Source organism: Musa acuminata, chromosome BXJ2-5 (genome assembly GCF_036884655.1).
Source record: "Musa acuminata AAA Group cultivar baxijiao chromosome BXJ2-5, Cavendish_Baxijiao_AAA, whole genome shotgun sequence".
Classification (NCBI taxonomy): Eukaryota; Viridiplantae; Streptophyta; class Magnoliopsida; order Zingiberales; family Musaceae; genus Musa; species Musa acuminata.
The window spans coordinates 14,899,888-14,917,242 of record NC_088342.1 but is presented as its reverse complement, the minus strand read 5'-3'; the positions used below and the strand labels follow the sequence as shown (position 1 = coordinate 14,917,242).

The 17,355-nt window shown below is 33.7% G+C and overlaps 1 protein-coding gene across 5 annotated transcripts; it reads left to right on the top strand.

Moving 5' to 3' along the window:
• The first annotated feature begins 2,693 nt into the window (after nt 1-2,693).
• LOC135612546 (monosaccharide-sensing protein 2-like) lies at nt 2,694-17,355 on the top strand. Of its 5 annotated transcripts, none has more exons than XM_065108958.1 (8): nt 2,694-2,911; nt 3,010-3,069; nt 3,134-3,562; nt 10,266-10,368; nt 10,834-11,400; nt 12,895-13,856; nt 15,504-15,691; nt 16,523-17,355. In XM_065108958.1, the coding sequence occupies exons 4-8, from the start codon at nt 10,290-10,292 to the stop codon at nt 16,959-16,961; spliced, it is 2,235 nt and encodes a 744-aa protein (XP_064965030.1). In that variant the 5' UTR covers nt 2,694-2,911; nt 3,010-3,069; nt 3,134-3,562; nt 10,266-10,289; the 3' UTR covers nt 16,962-17,355. The 5 variants fall into 5 exon arrangements, with proteins under 5 accessions (XP_064965030.1, XP_064965028.1, XP_064965029.1 ...); XM_065108956.1 differs by having other exon boundaries at nt 3,010-3,267; nt 3,509-3,562; XM_065108957.1 differs by having other exon boundaries at nt 3,010-3,267; nt 3,509-3,562; nt 4,566-10,368.

The window sequence follows — 17,355 nt, the reverse complement described above, 5'->3', positions numbered from 1 at the left end:
TAAGAGTTTCTTCCCACAAGAAGAAAGATTGTATTCTGGGAAAATACGAACTAAAATATCCTAATGTTTTTTTTTCTAAATATACCCTCATATATAGTAATAATTACACTTGAGACACAAATAAATATCTTGAGTACTAATTTAAGCTCAAGATTTTATTAACTATTAAAATCTTTATTAACTAAGTTAGCTAGAACCTTATTTAATTATAATATTTAATTACAAGTCATTTACAACACATGGATATACAACTAAATTGCAGCAGCATGTTATAGGTGATTTTAAAATTGAAATCTTGCAATTAAAGGTTGGGTTGTATATTGAAATTTGATTTTATTGTCTCCTCCATCCATATGTTGCCTAATCACATTTGCCGCTCTCTCCTCTTATATAATATTTTGTACCATCATTATTTTTTAATTTTTTTTACTGAACTTTGTATATTATGTTGAATTTTGAATGATACTAAGAGTAGGTGAATTAGTGCTATTATAAATTTCAATAAATTTTAAAATTTTGATTAAAGACAAGTGACAAGTATTAAAATCTAATTCAACTAAGAAAAAAAAAGGTATGAATAAAATAGCAAGTAAAGATATAAAGGTAAATTAATTTTATAGTGATTTGGTATTCTAGACTTATATTCATTCATGATTTCTTTTTTATTGAGGTCATCGGCTTTCGTGTTTCTTTCGATCCATAGAAATTAATAATCCTTTATATTTTTTTTTAAGGCTCACAAGGAACCTTGACATTCTCAAAATCTTACAAATATTCTCACACCTTCTAAGCTTAGTAGCTCAATTAGAAAGTTAAATAAGCTTAGTAACTTTAATAAAAAATTTTAATGCTTCTAAAAGTGGAACGATTGTAACTACTATAAAGAGTACAAAAAAATTTAGAGTAAATTATGATAAAGTACTTAAAAACAAGGGTATTAGCAATACTATCAACAACATATTTGAAATAGCATCATGCCATGTGGTACCATCGCTCAAACCGTTCAAACCATAGATTGCCCCCAATAAAGGCTTAATTCAATGCACTTCGACCTCAACTAAACAAACATAAACAAATTTAATTCAATTGAAACTCAATTGCAGTTTAAATTATATTCAAATAAAGTTTCAAAATAGCAACTTTTTCAAGGATGCCATAGAGTTTTTTGATAAGCGGTCAATTTTTCTAGCATGTCATTTTTTTTATGTGTTAGTCCACATTGTTTAAATCTCCATTTATTTTTCTTTCACATGTGACACACTGTCAAATCTTTTAACATAACAAATCATTTATTATAGTGTCAAAGCCTTTAGCATGACTTTGGATCTTCCAACATGTCATTCAAATGGTCCAGACCCTTTGTAAAAATATATCTATATCACCTAACTTTTCATAAAATTAGTTCGTTAAACTCATTTCATCGTTAAAATGCAAGACTCAACATATGCTATTTTAACATCATTAAAATGCAACACAGTAATTAATAATTACACATGGAGACATCTAAACAACTTCATTTACTACTAATCACTGCGTCATGTCTTTTGCTGTGTAGCTGTTGGCTGCATATATTTCCATCGCAAGTAACCAATTGTCCTCTTAGTTAGATACTATTCTTATTCCGTGGCATAATGTCGCTTTATTGATGATGCAAACATAATGCAGTGAATGATATTTCAAACTCCATGCGATGGCAAGGAACGTACGAATAAATGCAAAATCAATTATATTACTAAAATCAATCATATTGCTCAAATGTTGAGCGTTTAAGATTTTATCTAATATTTTTTTACATCCAAAATATTAGTCTAATAATAATATACTGGATCAATTTATCAAAAGCTGAAAGTCCAAAAATCTCATCCAGCATATATTTTGAATGTGCTATTTAATACATCTTTTGAATGCGTTAGCTAACTTAACTGAAAAAATGATCTTGTTAGATCGGCTTAAGAAGGTCTTAGGATCATATACTATTTTCATCACTTCAAAAAAAAAAAAAAAAACGAAAAACCACTGTAAATATCTAAAATTTTTAATCGATGTCTTAGACCACATTAACGTGAGACTAATCAAATCGAAGTATTATAATCTCTTTCTATAAAAATCAAACATCATGTCATCATTATGTTTTTCATGTAATTATTAGTTGCAGATTTTTTAATTAAAAGATAAGATTCGAACTTAAAGTCTTGTGATGCCACCTACTCCATATGTACAACAATATTTTCAATAGCAAGGCACACGATGTATTCCTTTCTCTTAGTGATGCAATGAAAGCATCTATCATGAACTTGTTACGATTGCTACAAAGTTTAACGTGATAGCAACAACCATATGGTTGAGATCCCCAGAAAATTTTCCACAAAAAGATTTCATAATATCCGAGGAGAGGAGAGGAGACGAAGACTAATGAGAGTTGATCGATGAACTAAAAAATTAATTTTTCACAACAAATCCCCATATTATATATATATATATATATATCATAAAGAAGAAACGTCTTGAAAAATTGCATTAGTTACTAGGCATCTAGATTTTGGATTTATGTTTATTTTGAAAGTGATATTCTTTAATAAGATCTTTTATTTTCATGCGTATTTTTTGTTATGTCTCTTATTAGTGCGGGGGATGAAAACTAAATTAAATATATTTTTTCAACACGATCAATATTCATCTTGATAACCCAAAGAGGGAGGGCGTCATCAGGTCCGAGTAGAGTAATAGCGCCGTCCCATTCGTTCGTTCGAGAGGAGCAGGAAACACAGCGGACGGGGCTCCTCTTCCTTCGTCTTCCTACTCCCATCTTCTTTGACGGGTAGAACAAATGGTCGCTACCACGTTCAGACTCCACGAGGACAGCCCAAAGCTGGAATCTGGAACCGCTTTCTATATCTAGCGACATGCAAAGGTCCAGCAAATCCAATACAACAAAAGGAATCGTCTGATAGCCTTCATACAGCTGCGGTTACAGCCACTGATTGATCCCATTACTACTTTCCTTCTCAGATTTCCCAAGCTTTCTGAGGATTTTATGGCTTAACTAAAGCAGCACGGAGGATTTTGGAGGTGTGCAGCCGAGTGAACTGACCAAAGGTCCCAGCATTTTGAACCGAATGATTTCATTTTTCAGGGCACTTGACGCGTTGCTGAAAGCCGTCGGGGGTTGTTCGCGTGAAAGGTGTGAACTTGGAGACGTTCGGTGGAGAAAACCCTAAAACTCTGAGATCCTTACCCCTGTTTCGACGAATCGAAGAGGCCGTACCTGTGAGTTCAGTGACTTTTGGCGTTTTCTGCAGCTTTCACTCGCTCGTTTAATTGCAGTGATAAGCTCCAAACTCCAAAGAGAGGAGGGAAGACAAGAGGAGATACAGTATCCCAAGTCTCGTATGCTAAAGGGCTGTAGCGAAATCTCCTGCTGCTGTTTAGCTCCATTTCTTTTATTTTTTTATTCGGCCACCAAAGAGAGTATCTCTTCCGCTTCTCTGAGCTTCGTATCAACGCGCAGAGCCCGTGAAGGTCCAGCGTGGGAGCATCGAATCTGCTCTGGGTTCCACTGCAAGTAAGTTGTCTCTTTTCTTCTTGATCTGTTGCCATTTCCGGGCAAAATCATTTTGTTTCGTTGGTTTAGTCACCAAGTCTTCAACATTTTGATATATCAACTCGCTTCAATGGTCTCGTTCAGGGTATGAAAAATTCTCTAAACTTTGTGTTAGATTATGTGGCCCTATTTAATTAGGTAAGATATATTATAGATATTATTGGATTCTGATTATGGTTATTGGCCAATAGAAAAGAAGTTCATATTAAAGTAGGATTCCTTAGGAGATAGCCTTGATGGGAGGAACTCTCCTAATAACTTATCCTAGACCCTCTGCTCTCGCCTATAAATAGACAGGACCTCTAGGGGCTAAGGGGGCATATGATAGATAGGACCTCTAGGGGTTAAGTATGCATCTGAATAGTGCATCAGAGTGCGTCTGAGTAGCATCTCATCAATTGAGAGATTGGTTTTTCTATCAATCTCCCTCTTCCATAATCCCCTAATTCATCAATCTAGATGGTTCTGTGATCCCCTAATCCATCAATCTCGATGGTCCTATGAAAAGATAGGAAGAGAAGAGAAGGATCTAGGATCTAGTTCTCCTTGCAGATCCTTGCAGATTGATATTTCAGATCCGAAGATGAAGTACTTGTAGATCAGATAAGGTTTATTTTTCTGAACAACAAGAAAAAGGTACGCATCGTAATATTGTTAGATCCAATTTATTTGATTTCAATCTTGGCATAAAAGTTTTTCCGCATTACAGATAGCATGATTACAGATTTTATTCTAACAATTGGTATCAGAGCCAAGTTCTTGAGATCAAATATATTAGATCTATTATTGTTCTTTACGATGCTTGAATGATTCATCAGATATTATTGATCTGTTTTCTTTCTATATGATTTGCTCTATTACTGTTTATGAGCAATGTATAATTTTATGTTTGATCGATGAATTTACTGTTTACTATCATCGATGTTATTGAGATGATCATCTCTATTGATCGTTGTCGACGAAGGGCCGTGTACCACCCCGCAGTCGCGCATCACGGTCGTCGCAGCCAGAGGTTCGCTTGCGAGCGGTGGCGGCACCACGGGCATCCCGCACCGCCTGTGAACGCTGTGCCCGCGGAAGGCAACGGCTGCAGCCCATGTGAAGGCGGCGTTGCCCTCACGCATAGTGGTTGTTATTCTATTATTGAACTGTTTAGCATAAATTAAAGAAATTTGATAAATATTATTTGTAATTCATCTCTTTAAGTTTTATCTGACTTGTAGCTGCTAAAGTGGCCTTGGATGATAAACTTTTGTAATATGAATTACAATAAATGTCTTATCATTTATAGGACATTTTGGATTGTATTTTATATTTTTGTATTGGTCCTGCAGCCACCAAAGTGACCTGGACTAGTAATTTATAAAATACATTATGAAATTAGTTCTAAATGATATTAAATAAAAATAATATTCATAATGACAGTATGAATTAGGATAAAGAAATTTAGTGAATATTATTTGTAATTTATCTTCCTAAGTTTTATCTGACCGGTAGCTACCAAAGTAGCCTGGGATGATAGACTTATGGGATATGAATTACAATAAAGTTCATGTCATTCATGGGATATTTTAGACTGTATTTTACTTTTTTGTATTGGTCCTGTTGCCACCAAAGTGACCTGGACCAATAATCTATAAAATACATTATGTAATTCATCATAAATGACATTAAATAAAATAATATTCACGATGACACATATAATTATGAGATTTAGATAATCCCAAAGGAGAATATATTTCAAATAATTATGTGATTGGGTAGGATGATACTGTTTTGGATATTCTTGCAGTTTAGGGTTGTATATCCAAAGGTAACAACACTATTCCACAAGAATGATATTAGTCCTCCATAAGTGATTTTGAGTGAACACTAGATATATGTCAATAATTCACCCAAAGGTGAAATATAGATGATATCAATAGTTCATCATATTTTAGAAACTCAAAGCATTAATGTTATATTATTATTGTGGCACTTCCTTTATTGTGTTTCTGTAAATGTCTCTATTTTTCTGAAATAAATGGCTTGAGCATATACAAGTTGTATCGAGTAAGTGAGACCTTGATCATATTAATTGAACAGAACACAAACTTAATTACTGAAAGTTCTGTGAAATAAATAATTGAGGTGACTGATCAAGAAAGGTATGAAAGACTCAATTTTAAATTTTATGATACTTAGACTTCAGTACAGTTTACAACTAGCGCATGAGAATATCTAAGGATCAATTTAAATTATCTGATAAGTCATTAGTTGATACTTTACTATGATAGTATTTGAGGAATTTAAAATTATATTATCAAAATAAATGATAAAGCTGTAAGCTCAAGACTCATAATATTTTGAGTACTACTCAAGGAGTAGGTTACACTAAAATAAGGATGAAGCGTAATTCCACTTGAGTTTATAATTATTATATAAACTCATAAAAGAATATCTTCACAATAAAGTGTTACTTTTGTAGCAAATAAAGTTATGTGAAGAAGAAATATATTATAAGATTTGATTTGAAATGAAAAAGGTATAATTATAACCTTTGTATGGTTCAAATCAAATATTACGGATATTATTGATGGATTAATTTAATGCTTCATCATATGTTACTAATAATAGATATTTTTATTAAAATAAGAAAAAAAATAAGAGGGATAAAACCAAAAGAGAATGAGATATTTATCAATATAGGGAATCATCTTAAAGTAAAAGCGATATTAGTTTGTATTTATTACTTATATCTATAGATGATTCAATTTGATAAATCTTGAGGATCCATGCTTCTTATAATTCTGAGAATTTGAGTTCTTTACCTAGAATTATTAAAATATTATTTTCCTTTTGGTGGTTATAAACTTATTGTGCTTCAATAAAATTAATATTTGAATTCTGTATAATAGTCTATGCAGAATTAATATGAATCATAAGTTTACAATGATCCTGTAATTAAATATTGATGTGAAATATAGTTTTATAAACTCCTTGAGGTTATGTTTATCACTCTATGCTTTTGTCTCATTAAAGAGAGACATTTTATCATCATATAAATAATATATTGAGATATGATTATATATATCTAATTCATGTAAAGTCTATGATCGTTTACACTCTTGAAGTGTATATAAATGAAGTTGATAGACAATTAGATAGAAAAGTCAAAATCATCATATCTGACAAAGTTGATAAATTTTATGGTATTTATGATGAACCTAATTCTTTTGCTAGATTCTTAGAAAAATAAGGTATATGATTTACCAAATGTGTTACAGCAGAATATGATTGCTAAAAGATGTCATCGTACCTTATAGATATGGTTAAGAACAATGATAAGTTATTCTTTTGTATCTAAATCAATGTGAGAAGAAGCTCCGGACAACTATGTATATCTTGAATGGTGTTCCTAGTAAGTAAATTACATGACTTCTTTTAAGTTATGAAATAATAGGAAACTGAACTTAAGATATTTATATATTTGAGATTGTCCTATGGAGATAAGGATCTTCAACTTACATAAAAGAAAATTAAATTTAATAATTATTTCTGAATATTTTATTATCTATTCAGAAAAGTTTAAAAGGGGTACATATTTTATTGCTCTAATCATAGTACGAGGACAATTAAATTTGGTAACATAAGATTCCTATAAAATAGCAAATCAGTGGGAGTGAAAATCTCGGAATTTAATTTTGATATAAAGGAGATACAAGTTAATACTCCTTTATTATTCGAGAGATTATTGTTACTTAAATCATTAAATGATTTGATGAAAATGAACAACAAAATAACATTATTAAACTCCTACATTATATTGATATCGTTGTTAATGGTCTTGTAGAACAACCATAATTGATAACTTTGAGAATATCTCAAAGGGGAAGGAATCATGTCATTTATGGTTATTATGTTGTATATCTACAAGAATTATATTATGATATAGGAATCAGAATGGATCTCTTATTTTTGTCACGGGTCATGAAAAGTAATGATTCTGAAAAGTAATATGATGCAATAAAAGAAGAGTTAAAATTAATAACCAGAATAGTGTCTGATAAATTTATCGAATTGTCCAATAATTGTAAAAGAGTCTATTATATAAATGTGACTCAAAGGACAATGTCAAACGATATAATGGTCAGACTTGTGGTTAAAAGTTTTACTCATAAAGAATGTATCGATCATAATGAGAGTTTTAATGAACTCGTTAAGAATCATCATGACATTAATGATTCATTATGAGTTTAAGTTATATTAGAATGATATGAAAATATTTTTTTAAAAGATCTAGCTTTATATGGGTTATTCTAAATGATTTACAAAGAAAATGAAAGAAATATAAAGTTTGATATGCAAATTTAGGAATCCATTTATGACCTTAAACAAGCTAACGTAATGATATATAAAGGTTCTTAATATCATTATTTCAGATTTAAGGTAAATACTATTAATCAGTATTTATATCAGTGAGCAAGTTTATTATATTGGTCTTATATATGAATAATATTTTGCCTTACTAATAGTGATCTTGATTTATTATACTAAATCAAGAATTTGTCACTAAAAGTTTTAATATGGTTGATATGAATGAGACATCTTATATTATTAACATTGAGTAATTCAAGGATATACCTCAATGATTATGAAGATTGTCTTAGAAAGTATATATCAACCGAGTCTTGAAATGATTTTAATATACAGCTTTGTTCAGTCAATCATAAAAGCAAAATTTTAGTCAATAGTAAATGCTTGAAAATGACTTGAAAAGGATAAGACAAAGAAGATATTCTTTGTATATGCGTAGTTGGAAGTTTATGCTCAAGCCTGTGTTAGAAAAGATATCAGTTTTTACAATTAAAATGTTGGGTATATATTGAAATCACCTAGAAGTAAAAACATTAAAGGACTACAGAGAAAGTAATAAGATATCCGGAAGGGACAAAAGATTATATGCTCACATGTATGAAATTATATCAGCTTGAAATAATGGTATTTTTCAGATGCTGATTATATAAATTGCCTCGATAATAGGAAGTCCACCTTACGGTTAATATCTATGTAATTAGAGAGGCAATTTATTATTATTAATAATAGAAGTTGATTTTGTGGCATGCTTTGAGGCCACTAATCAAAGTTTTTATTGCAAAATTTTTATCTCACGACTTGGTGTAGTTAGACTCAATTACCAAGTCGTTGAAGATATTTTATGACATTGCAGTAGTTTTCTTCTCTAAGAATGACAAGTACTATTGCATCTATATGCATTATGGTATAAAGTACTTGATGGTTAGAGAAGATGAGTCTAGAAACATCTAATGTCAATTAATTACATGAGTTCCACTGTATTGATTGTTGATCCATTCACTTAGGACTTACAGTCTAAAGTATTTTGAAAGAACATGTTCTTATGATTGGGTTTGTGAGCAACCCATAAAGGATATGGTGATGTATGTTTGAGTGGATATTATAATTGACATTCTTACTTACGTACTTAAAGTTATTTGTTTCTGCTATCATGTTCACAATTATGTATGTACATATTATGGTTGAATGTGATGACAGGATTGTCTTGACAAGACAAATTATAGGGGTTATTTTTGGACTGCATTAGGAAAGGCTAACAGTATTGTGGTATATAGAAGGAAGTGTGACACTGATGGCATACAACCGCTATGACTCATATTGTTAGTCAGACTTAATATAGTATTATTATTATTATTGGATTTATTGGCCTATTTTCTAAAATTCACGCGCGTGTATATAGTTTTTCCAAAAATTTCAGAATCCAATTGAGTCAAATTATTTTTTTTAAAATAAATTTTGTTTATTTATTTTTGATTTTTAAGTCTTTTTGTATCTTATCAATTATTGGGCCAAGTGGGAGAATGTTAGATTATGTGGTCCTATTTAATTAGGTAAGATATATTATAGATATTATTAGATTCTGATTATGGTTATTGGCCAATAGAAAAGAAGTCCATATTAAAGTAGGATTCCTTAGGAGATAACCTTGATGGGAGGAACTCTCCTAATAACTTATCCTAGACCCTCTGCTCTCGCCTATAAATAGACAGGACCTCTAGAGGCTAAGGGGGCATCTGATAGACAGGACCTCTAGGGGTTAAGTGTGCATCTGAGTAGTGCATCATTGAGTGCATCATTGAGTGCATCAGAGTGCGTCTGAGTAGCATCTTAGCAATTGAGAGATTGGTTTTTCTCTCAATCTCCCTCTTCCATAATCCCCTAATCCATCAATCTAGATGGTTCTGTGATCCCCTAATCCATCAATCTAGATGGTCCTGTGAAAAGATAGGAAGAGAGGAGAAAGATCTAGGATCTAGTTCTCCTTGCAAATCCTTGCAGATTGATATTTCAGATCTGAAGATGAAGTACTTGTAGATCAGATAAAGTTTATTTTTCTGAACAACAAGAAAAAGGTACGCATCGTAATATTGTTAGATCCAATTTATTTGATTTCAATCTTGGCATAAATTTTTTTCGCATTACAGATAGCATGATTACAGATTTTATGATAACACTTTGATGTTTTAGTTGCTAAATTGTGTGTCTCCATTGGTATTGGAATCATTTTTTTCGCTTTATACAATCTGCCTGAGATGGAATAAAGTTTTAGTCTGCAGTATGGTTATATATCTAAAGTTTTCTTTTACAGAAGTCATCATCCTTTGCTGCAAAGATGCAGGGAGCTGTTCTGGTTGCCATAGCTGCCTCAATTGGTAATTTGCTGCAGGGATGGGACAACACTACCATTGCAGGCATGTCGTAAGTGATATGTATATATGTATATATATTATAAAAAATATAAATATTATATATATATGTGATATGTGTATATATATATATGTGTGTGTGTGTGTGTGTGTATTTATTTATTTATAACTGATGTATTGCATTTTTATCATCATTGCTACGACCTAGTCTAAAGTCAAGAAAATTATTATGTTTAACATGATATCTATAACTAGAATTAAAATATTTGATCATCTTTTTATCAGTCTGGGTCCTCATTAGGATTGTGGTTGATAGCTCATTAATTGTCACTGCCAATGAATAAAGCTTCAGTTTCATCTGATTGTGCAATCCTTTCATTTCATATTAGATCCAGAGAAATCTCGATATTGTATTGCTCTGTCTCTTTTTCTATACCAGATTGCTGCTTTGTTTTGTAGAGGCATATGAAATATGATACAAATTCTTATCTTTGTAAATATTTTCTTCAGGAGCTGTTCTATACATTAAAAAGGAATTTAAATTGGAGAGTGAGCCCACTATAGAGGGTCTAATAGTAGCCATGTCACTTATTGGTGCTACTATTATCACAACATTCTCTGGAGCAGTATCAGATTTGGTTGGTAGGCGACCTCTTCTGATTATTTCATCAGTCCTGTACTTTGTCAGTGGTTTGATAATGTTATGGTCTCCGAATGTTTATGTCTTGCTCTTGGCAAGGCTTATTGATGGATTTGGCATTGGTCTTGCTGTCACACTTGTGCCTGTATATATTTCTGAGACAGCTCCATCAGAGATAAGGGGATTGTTAAATACGCTTCCACAGTTCAGTGGCTGTGGAGGCATGTTTCTGTCATACTGTATGGTTTTTGGAATGTCACTAATGGCAAATCCAGCTTGGAGAGTGATGCTTGGTGTACTCTCTATTCCTTCCCTTTTATATTTCTTATTGACAATTTTCTGTTTGCCGGAATCTCCAAGGTGGCTTGTAAGCAAAGGGAAAATGCTCGAGGCAAAATTGGTTTTACAAAGATTGCATGGAAGGGAGGATGTTTCAGGTTTGTGGCAGCAGGAATTTGTCACTGTACTTGTTTGTTGCAGAGGGGTTTTGCATTTCCTAATTACTAAAATATGCATGTGACAAATAAGTACTTTCTGTTTATTAAAACTTCACAATTATTTCGTTAACTAAGTCTATCCGTTTTCTTTTTCCAGTCCCCAGCATTGCACAGGCATGTGTATCCTCTTAAGCAACTAGAATGTACTTTAAAGGCAATCCGTAATCAACTGAATAATGGCGGGGGATAAATCCACTTGAGCAAGATAACCAAACTTTTGCTATCATGTTTATGGGAAAACAGTTGCTTTGAAAGTGTTTGTGGGCCACATGAAACCACCAAGTATAACTTTTTGGTATTCATGTAATTATATATCTTAGATATAAAGTAGAAATGACTAAAGACGAAATAAATTTAGTTGCTTTCCTGGACTCTAAAAAAGTTGGGATCAAACTTAGATATAGTATCTCATAAGTAAGAGTTCCTAAATGAGTTGTGAATGTTTCCAGAATCAAAGTCCTCTTATATTTGGAGTATTATTTTCTGGTTTTAAGTAGCACAATAGTAGCAAGGAATGTTTGATTGTTTCTAGATTTCTTTCTAGTACAAATCATGTTTTGGTAGATATCTAACTCCAAAGATATGTTTGTAATTTACAATATTGATGATTTTATTGCTTAGTGTCATTTCTGTTTTTTTTCTTACAAAGGATAAATAGCGAAGGCAGGATTTGAGCCCAGAATCTTGCGATGAACTATCAAGATCTTTACTAGCTAAGTTGGTTGACACCTTCAACAAAAATCTAGCTGTCATTTCTGTCTCTATGTTACATGTTACCTGTATTGCTTTCTTTACTCATGAATGTTAACAGTAAATAGGTCATGCAGACAAAAAGGTATGTTGTACATAATCTTACACAATATGACAGAAAAAGTTAGCATCTTTTTTTTTTCTTCTTTTTGGTTTGAACCACTCATCCACTCATCCAGTTGGCTTTAACTAAAGTTTGTCATTAGAACCATGATAAAAAGAAATCCTTTGGCTCAATTTTCTAGTTGTTATATTCTTTGTTGATATTTTTTAGTACCAACATTTTTATGACCTGGTTGGGTTAGCTTTATTGGTACACATTTTTATGCATGCTCAATACGGTACTTCTTAAACATTGTTTTTGCAACTTAATTATTCTTAAAATTCATGTGACTTTTGTATTTGTGATATTTATAGGAAGTTGTTAATGAACCTTGCAAATAACCGAAAGGATTAAATATTATGATCTATTCTTTTTCTTCAATATGTCATTAATTGTTGACAAGTCAGTTAATTTTGAACTCTAAAACATCCAAAATTATTTAACTTGATGAATACTCATCACATTGTTCTTTTCTTTTTGTGCTATTAAATTTGCCTTCATGGTGTTTTAGTCAAACAAAATAAAGTTTTAAAGAAGTTGGAGACATGATTTGCTTATTTCTTTTCCTTTCAAGTACACAGGAGAAATGGCCCTTCTTGTTGAGGGCTTGGGAGTAGGTGGTGAGACATCCATTGAGGAGTACATAATTGACCCTGCTAATGAGCTCCCTGATGACCAGGGAGCAACTGCTGATACTGAACAGATCACATTGTATGGGCCAGAAGAGGGTCTTTCCTGGGTTGCACGACCTGTAAAAGGACAAAGCATCCTCGGAAGTGCCTTCACCCTTTTATCTCGCCATGGTAGCATGGAGATGCAGAGTAGTGTACCACTAATGGATCCATTGGTGACCTTATTTGGAAGTGTCCATGAGAAACTACCTGAAATGGGCAGCATGCGAAGCACAATGTTCCCTAATTTTGGAAGCATGTTTAGTGTAGCAGAACAGCAACTAAAAAATGATCAGTGGGATGAGGAGAGTCTTCAACAGGGTAGTGAAGACTATGCGGCTGATGCTGGAGGAGGTGAGTCTGATGACAATGTTCGAAGTCCATTACTCTCTCGTCAGACAACAAGCTTGGAAGGGAAGGATATAGCCCCACCACATGAGAGTTCTTTAAGTTTGAGACAAACTAGTAGTCCTATCCATGATAACACCAGAGAGGCAGTTGGTAGCATGGGTATTGGTGGGGGATGGCAATTGGCTTGGAAATGGTCTGAGAGAGAAAGTGAAGATGGGAAGAAGGAAGAAGGTTTCAAAAGAATTTATCTACACCAAGAAGCTGTCCCTGAGTCACACAGAGGTTCTCGGGTTTTGCTACAAGGAGGTGAAGCCCCAGAAGGCAGTGCATATGTCCAGGCCGCAGCATTGGTGAGCCAGCCTGCTCTTTTTTCTAAGGAGCTTATGGACCAGCATCCAGTTGGACCAGCAATGGTTCATCCATCAGAAACAGCCGGTAAAGGCCCAAGGTGGTCCGATCTATTTGAACCAGGAGTAAGACGTGCTTTGTTTGTTGGAATTGGAATCCAGATCCTTCAGCAGGTAAGTCTACATGTTAAGAAATGATAATTAAATTCTGGTTGAGACCAGTAAGATTTTGAATATTTAAGTGTTGGACATCTTTGTTAATTACTCCAAAGCTTTCATTTGGTTTAAGTAGCTGGGAAGGTTTTTCTTCTTGTACCATGTAATGGGCACCAGGCAACCTCTATGAGTAACCTTCTGTTAGCTATCATGATTTTTACATTACTATAATAGATTTTAAATTTTCTAGTGAGCCTATTCTTCCAGTTTAACTTGTCAGCATGAGGTAATTCAGAGCCCTGCTCTGTATTTGTCATCTTTTTCTATCATACCCTTTTAGTATGCAAAATTCGATGCAGTATGCTTTGTTTTACACATTCATAAACTCCTGAATAACTAGATAACTATGTACGTAATTCACCTACTCCTATTTATAAGTTTGTCTCCACTTGTTACCAATTATCCTTTTATCATTTGACATGATGACGAGAAACTTTTGATAATTTGTTGTATTTGTGGTTGTGTTAATTTTGGAAAGAAATAAAGAAGTTCATGCTATATCATACATCTGCCAGTGTTTGTTTTTGGCTTGTATTTACTACTCAGCACTAGTTTCTAGTGACTTGACATGCAGATAAAACTATACCAATCCTGCAAATGTGAAGATCTTATGTACGGTGTACCCTTGGCATTATTTGATGAAAAAAAATAATTTGCATGGTGAATTTGTTATCTGATCATCCACTTGCTAAACAATCATTGCTATTATAATTATTTGTGTTAGGTCATTTATATTGTTTGAATTTTTTTCCTTGCAAATGAAGACTGAGCCTTGATGAAAGAAACTGGAATTTTCATACTGGACAGTCACAATTCTCTTCCTATTATTACTAATTTTTTGTTTCACGCCTTAAATTTGTAGGCTTTATTGAATTGAGAGGAACTTATGTTAACATCTGGTTTTCTTTGATGAATGATCAAGACAAGAATTTATTATGTTTAAAGTATAAATAGTCTGAGCAGAAAAAAGATATATTCCAAAAGATTAAAGAAAAAAATTAGTTAAGGAGTTTGTCCTTCTAACTTGTAATATTGGAAAATGAGGTTCTGAGATTGCCTTCATTGGAAAAAAAAGTTCCAAATTGATCTATAATACAGTTCTGCATTTACATACACCATTGGGTGAGACCTTTTTCTTTTTAGCAGTAGATATTCCAGGGTTTACTAGGTATTATCTTTTGATGTCTGGCTGGTCTGCTTTAAGGCCTTAAAGACATGATATTGCATAGTGGATCAGATAATGGAAAGAATGCTTCTTGATAAACATTAGACTTCTTGTAGATACTTTAATAAGTATAATAAGATACTTCACTTTTCTTAGACAAGCTATATCAGAGCACCACTCCTAGGTTTGGTTATTTACATTTCTTGTGGTATTGAGAGCAAGGTTCTCAATTTCGGTCTGTATCGGTGTATCGAGCCCTACTCGGTATGGTACGTATTAAGGTGAATTGTGACCACCCCATCAAGATCCAGAATTTAGTATATCATCACTGCAAATTGCAACATGTACAAATACCACTAATTTGTTATCCAGAAGATTTTCGTCTTTGCTATTTTTTTTAGGATACATCGTTATTCTAATACCGCTTCTCTGCTATGCAGTTTTCTGGGATAAATGGGGTTCTCTACTACACTCCTCAGATACTTGAGCAAGCTGGTGTTGAAGTACTACTTTCTAATATTGGCATTAGTTCAGATTCAGCATCTATCCTTATTAGTGCTGTCACGACATTGTTAATGCTTCCTAGTATTGGTGTTGTTATGAGGCTCATGGATATCTCAGGGAGAAGGTCATTCCGCTTCTTGTTTATCAGTTTGTCCATCCCTTTTTTATTTGCATGATTTCACTGTTCCCTTAAAAGTCCTTGTATTATTTGCATATGTCATAAACCAAGGATTTTAATTTCGAATAATATCGCTTGTACCAGGCGGTACATACCAGTCTGTTCGCTAGCAGACCAGTATGCGGACCACCCGCTATCTGGTGGTACCATCGATTGGGGCTGCTCCCGCCCCATTACCACCCTAAATCGGTTGGTGACGGTCAATTTCGACTATCGCCGCCCACTATCGGGTGGTATTAGCCGAGGGAGAGCTAAGGGAGAAGAAAGAAGAGGGAGAAGAGAAGGTAGAACCTGGAGATCCGCGTCGCTCTCCCTCAACGATCCTGATCCCTCGTCGCCCTCCCTCGTCGGACATTGCAGATGAGATGTCGCCTCCTCGTCTGAGGCGACGAGGCCTTGACGTCATCGGCAACTTCTCTTTATCCACTCAGGGAGAAGAAGACTCGGTGATGTCGCGGGCAGCCGCCTTGTCACCCTTTTTTGCACGGGGAGAAGGAAACATCGGTTTCTTCTCCCCACGCAGGCAGAAAAAAGAGGCGACGTCACCTATTTTTGAACTTATATATATATATATATATATATATATATATATATATATATATATATATATATATATATATATATATATATATATATATATATATATATATATATATATATATATATATATATATATCGAGCGGTACACCCCTGGTATATCGCTCGGTACAAAATTACGATCCTTGTCATGAACAAACAGACAATGGCCACTTTGTAACTTCTTTTCCAATTTTGCAGGTTTCTTCTGCTGTCTACCATCCCCATCTTAATAGCATCACTGGTTGTCTTGGTTGTGGCCAACCTTGTGGCGCTGGGCAATGTGGTTCATGCAGTGCTCTCCACAGTCAGTGTCATTGTATACTTCTGCTGCTTTGTCATGGGTTTTGGACCAATCCCAAATATCCTCTGCTCGGAAATCTTCCCAACTCGGGTCCGTGGTGTCTGCATAGCTATCTGTGCACTTATATTCTGGATCGGAGATATCATAGTCACCTACACCCTACCTGTGATGTTGAACACAATTGGCCTTGCTGGCGTGTTTGCAATTTACTTAGTAGTCTGTATCATAGCTTTTGTGTTCGTGTTTCTAAAGGTTCCCGAAACAAAAGGCATGCCTCTGGAGGTTATTGCAGAGTTCTTTGCTGTTGGCACAAAACAAGCTGCTCCACAAAATTGATGACATTTAACTTGGCATTTCAAACACGGACATCCCAGCCATCATCTTGCATCTCTGCAAGTTAATTGCAGTTCATTTGAGCATTAAGTGAGTGATTAAGACTGAGATGAAATAGAAAGAGACAGTAAAACCGGAAGCATGGAATTTTAGGTGTCACCGAGAAGTTGCTGGATTTGGTGCATCGTGTTTCATCTGGCGATGAGGAGATTCCAGATTTAGGAATTGAATTCCTGTTATTTCTTTGGCATTATTATCTTTCACTTGGGTATATTTTCTTGGCTTTCTATGTCAACTGTGATTGGATGGAATTGTTACCGCTCAAACTTGTATGAAATCCTAAACCTCAGGGAGTAGATTCATGTATGGAATCTTTCAATCACATGTTTGACTGTTA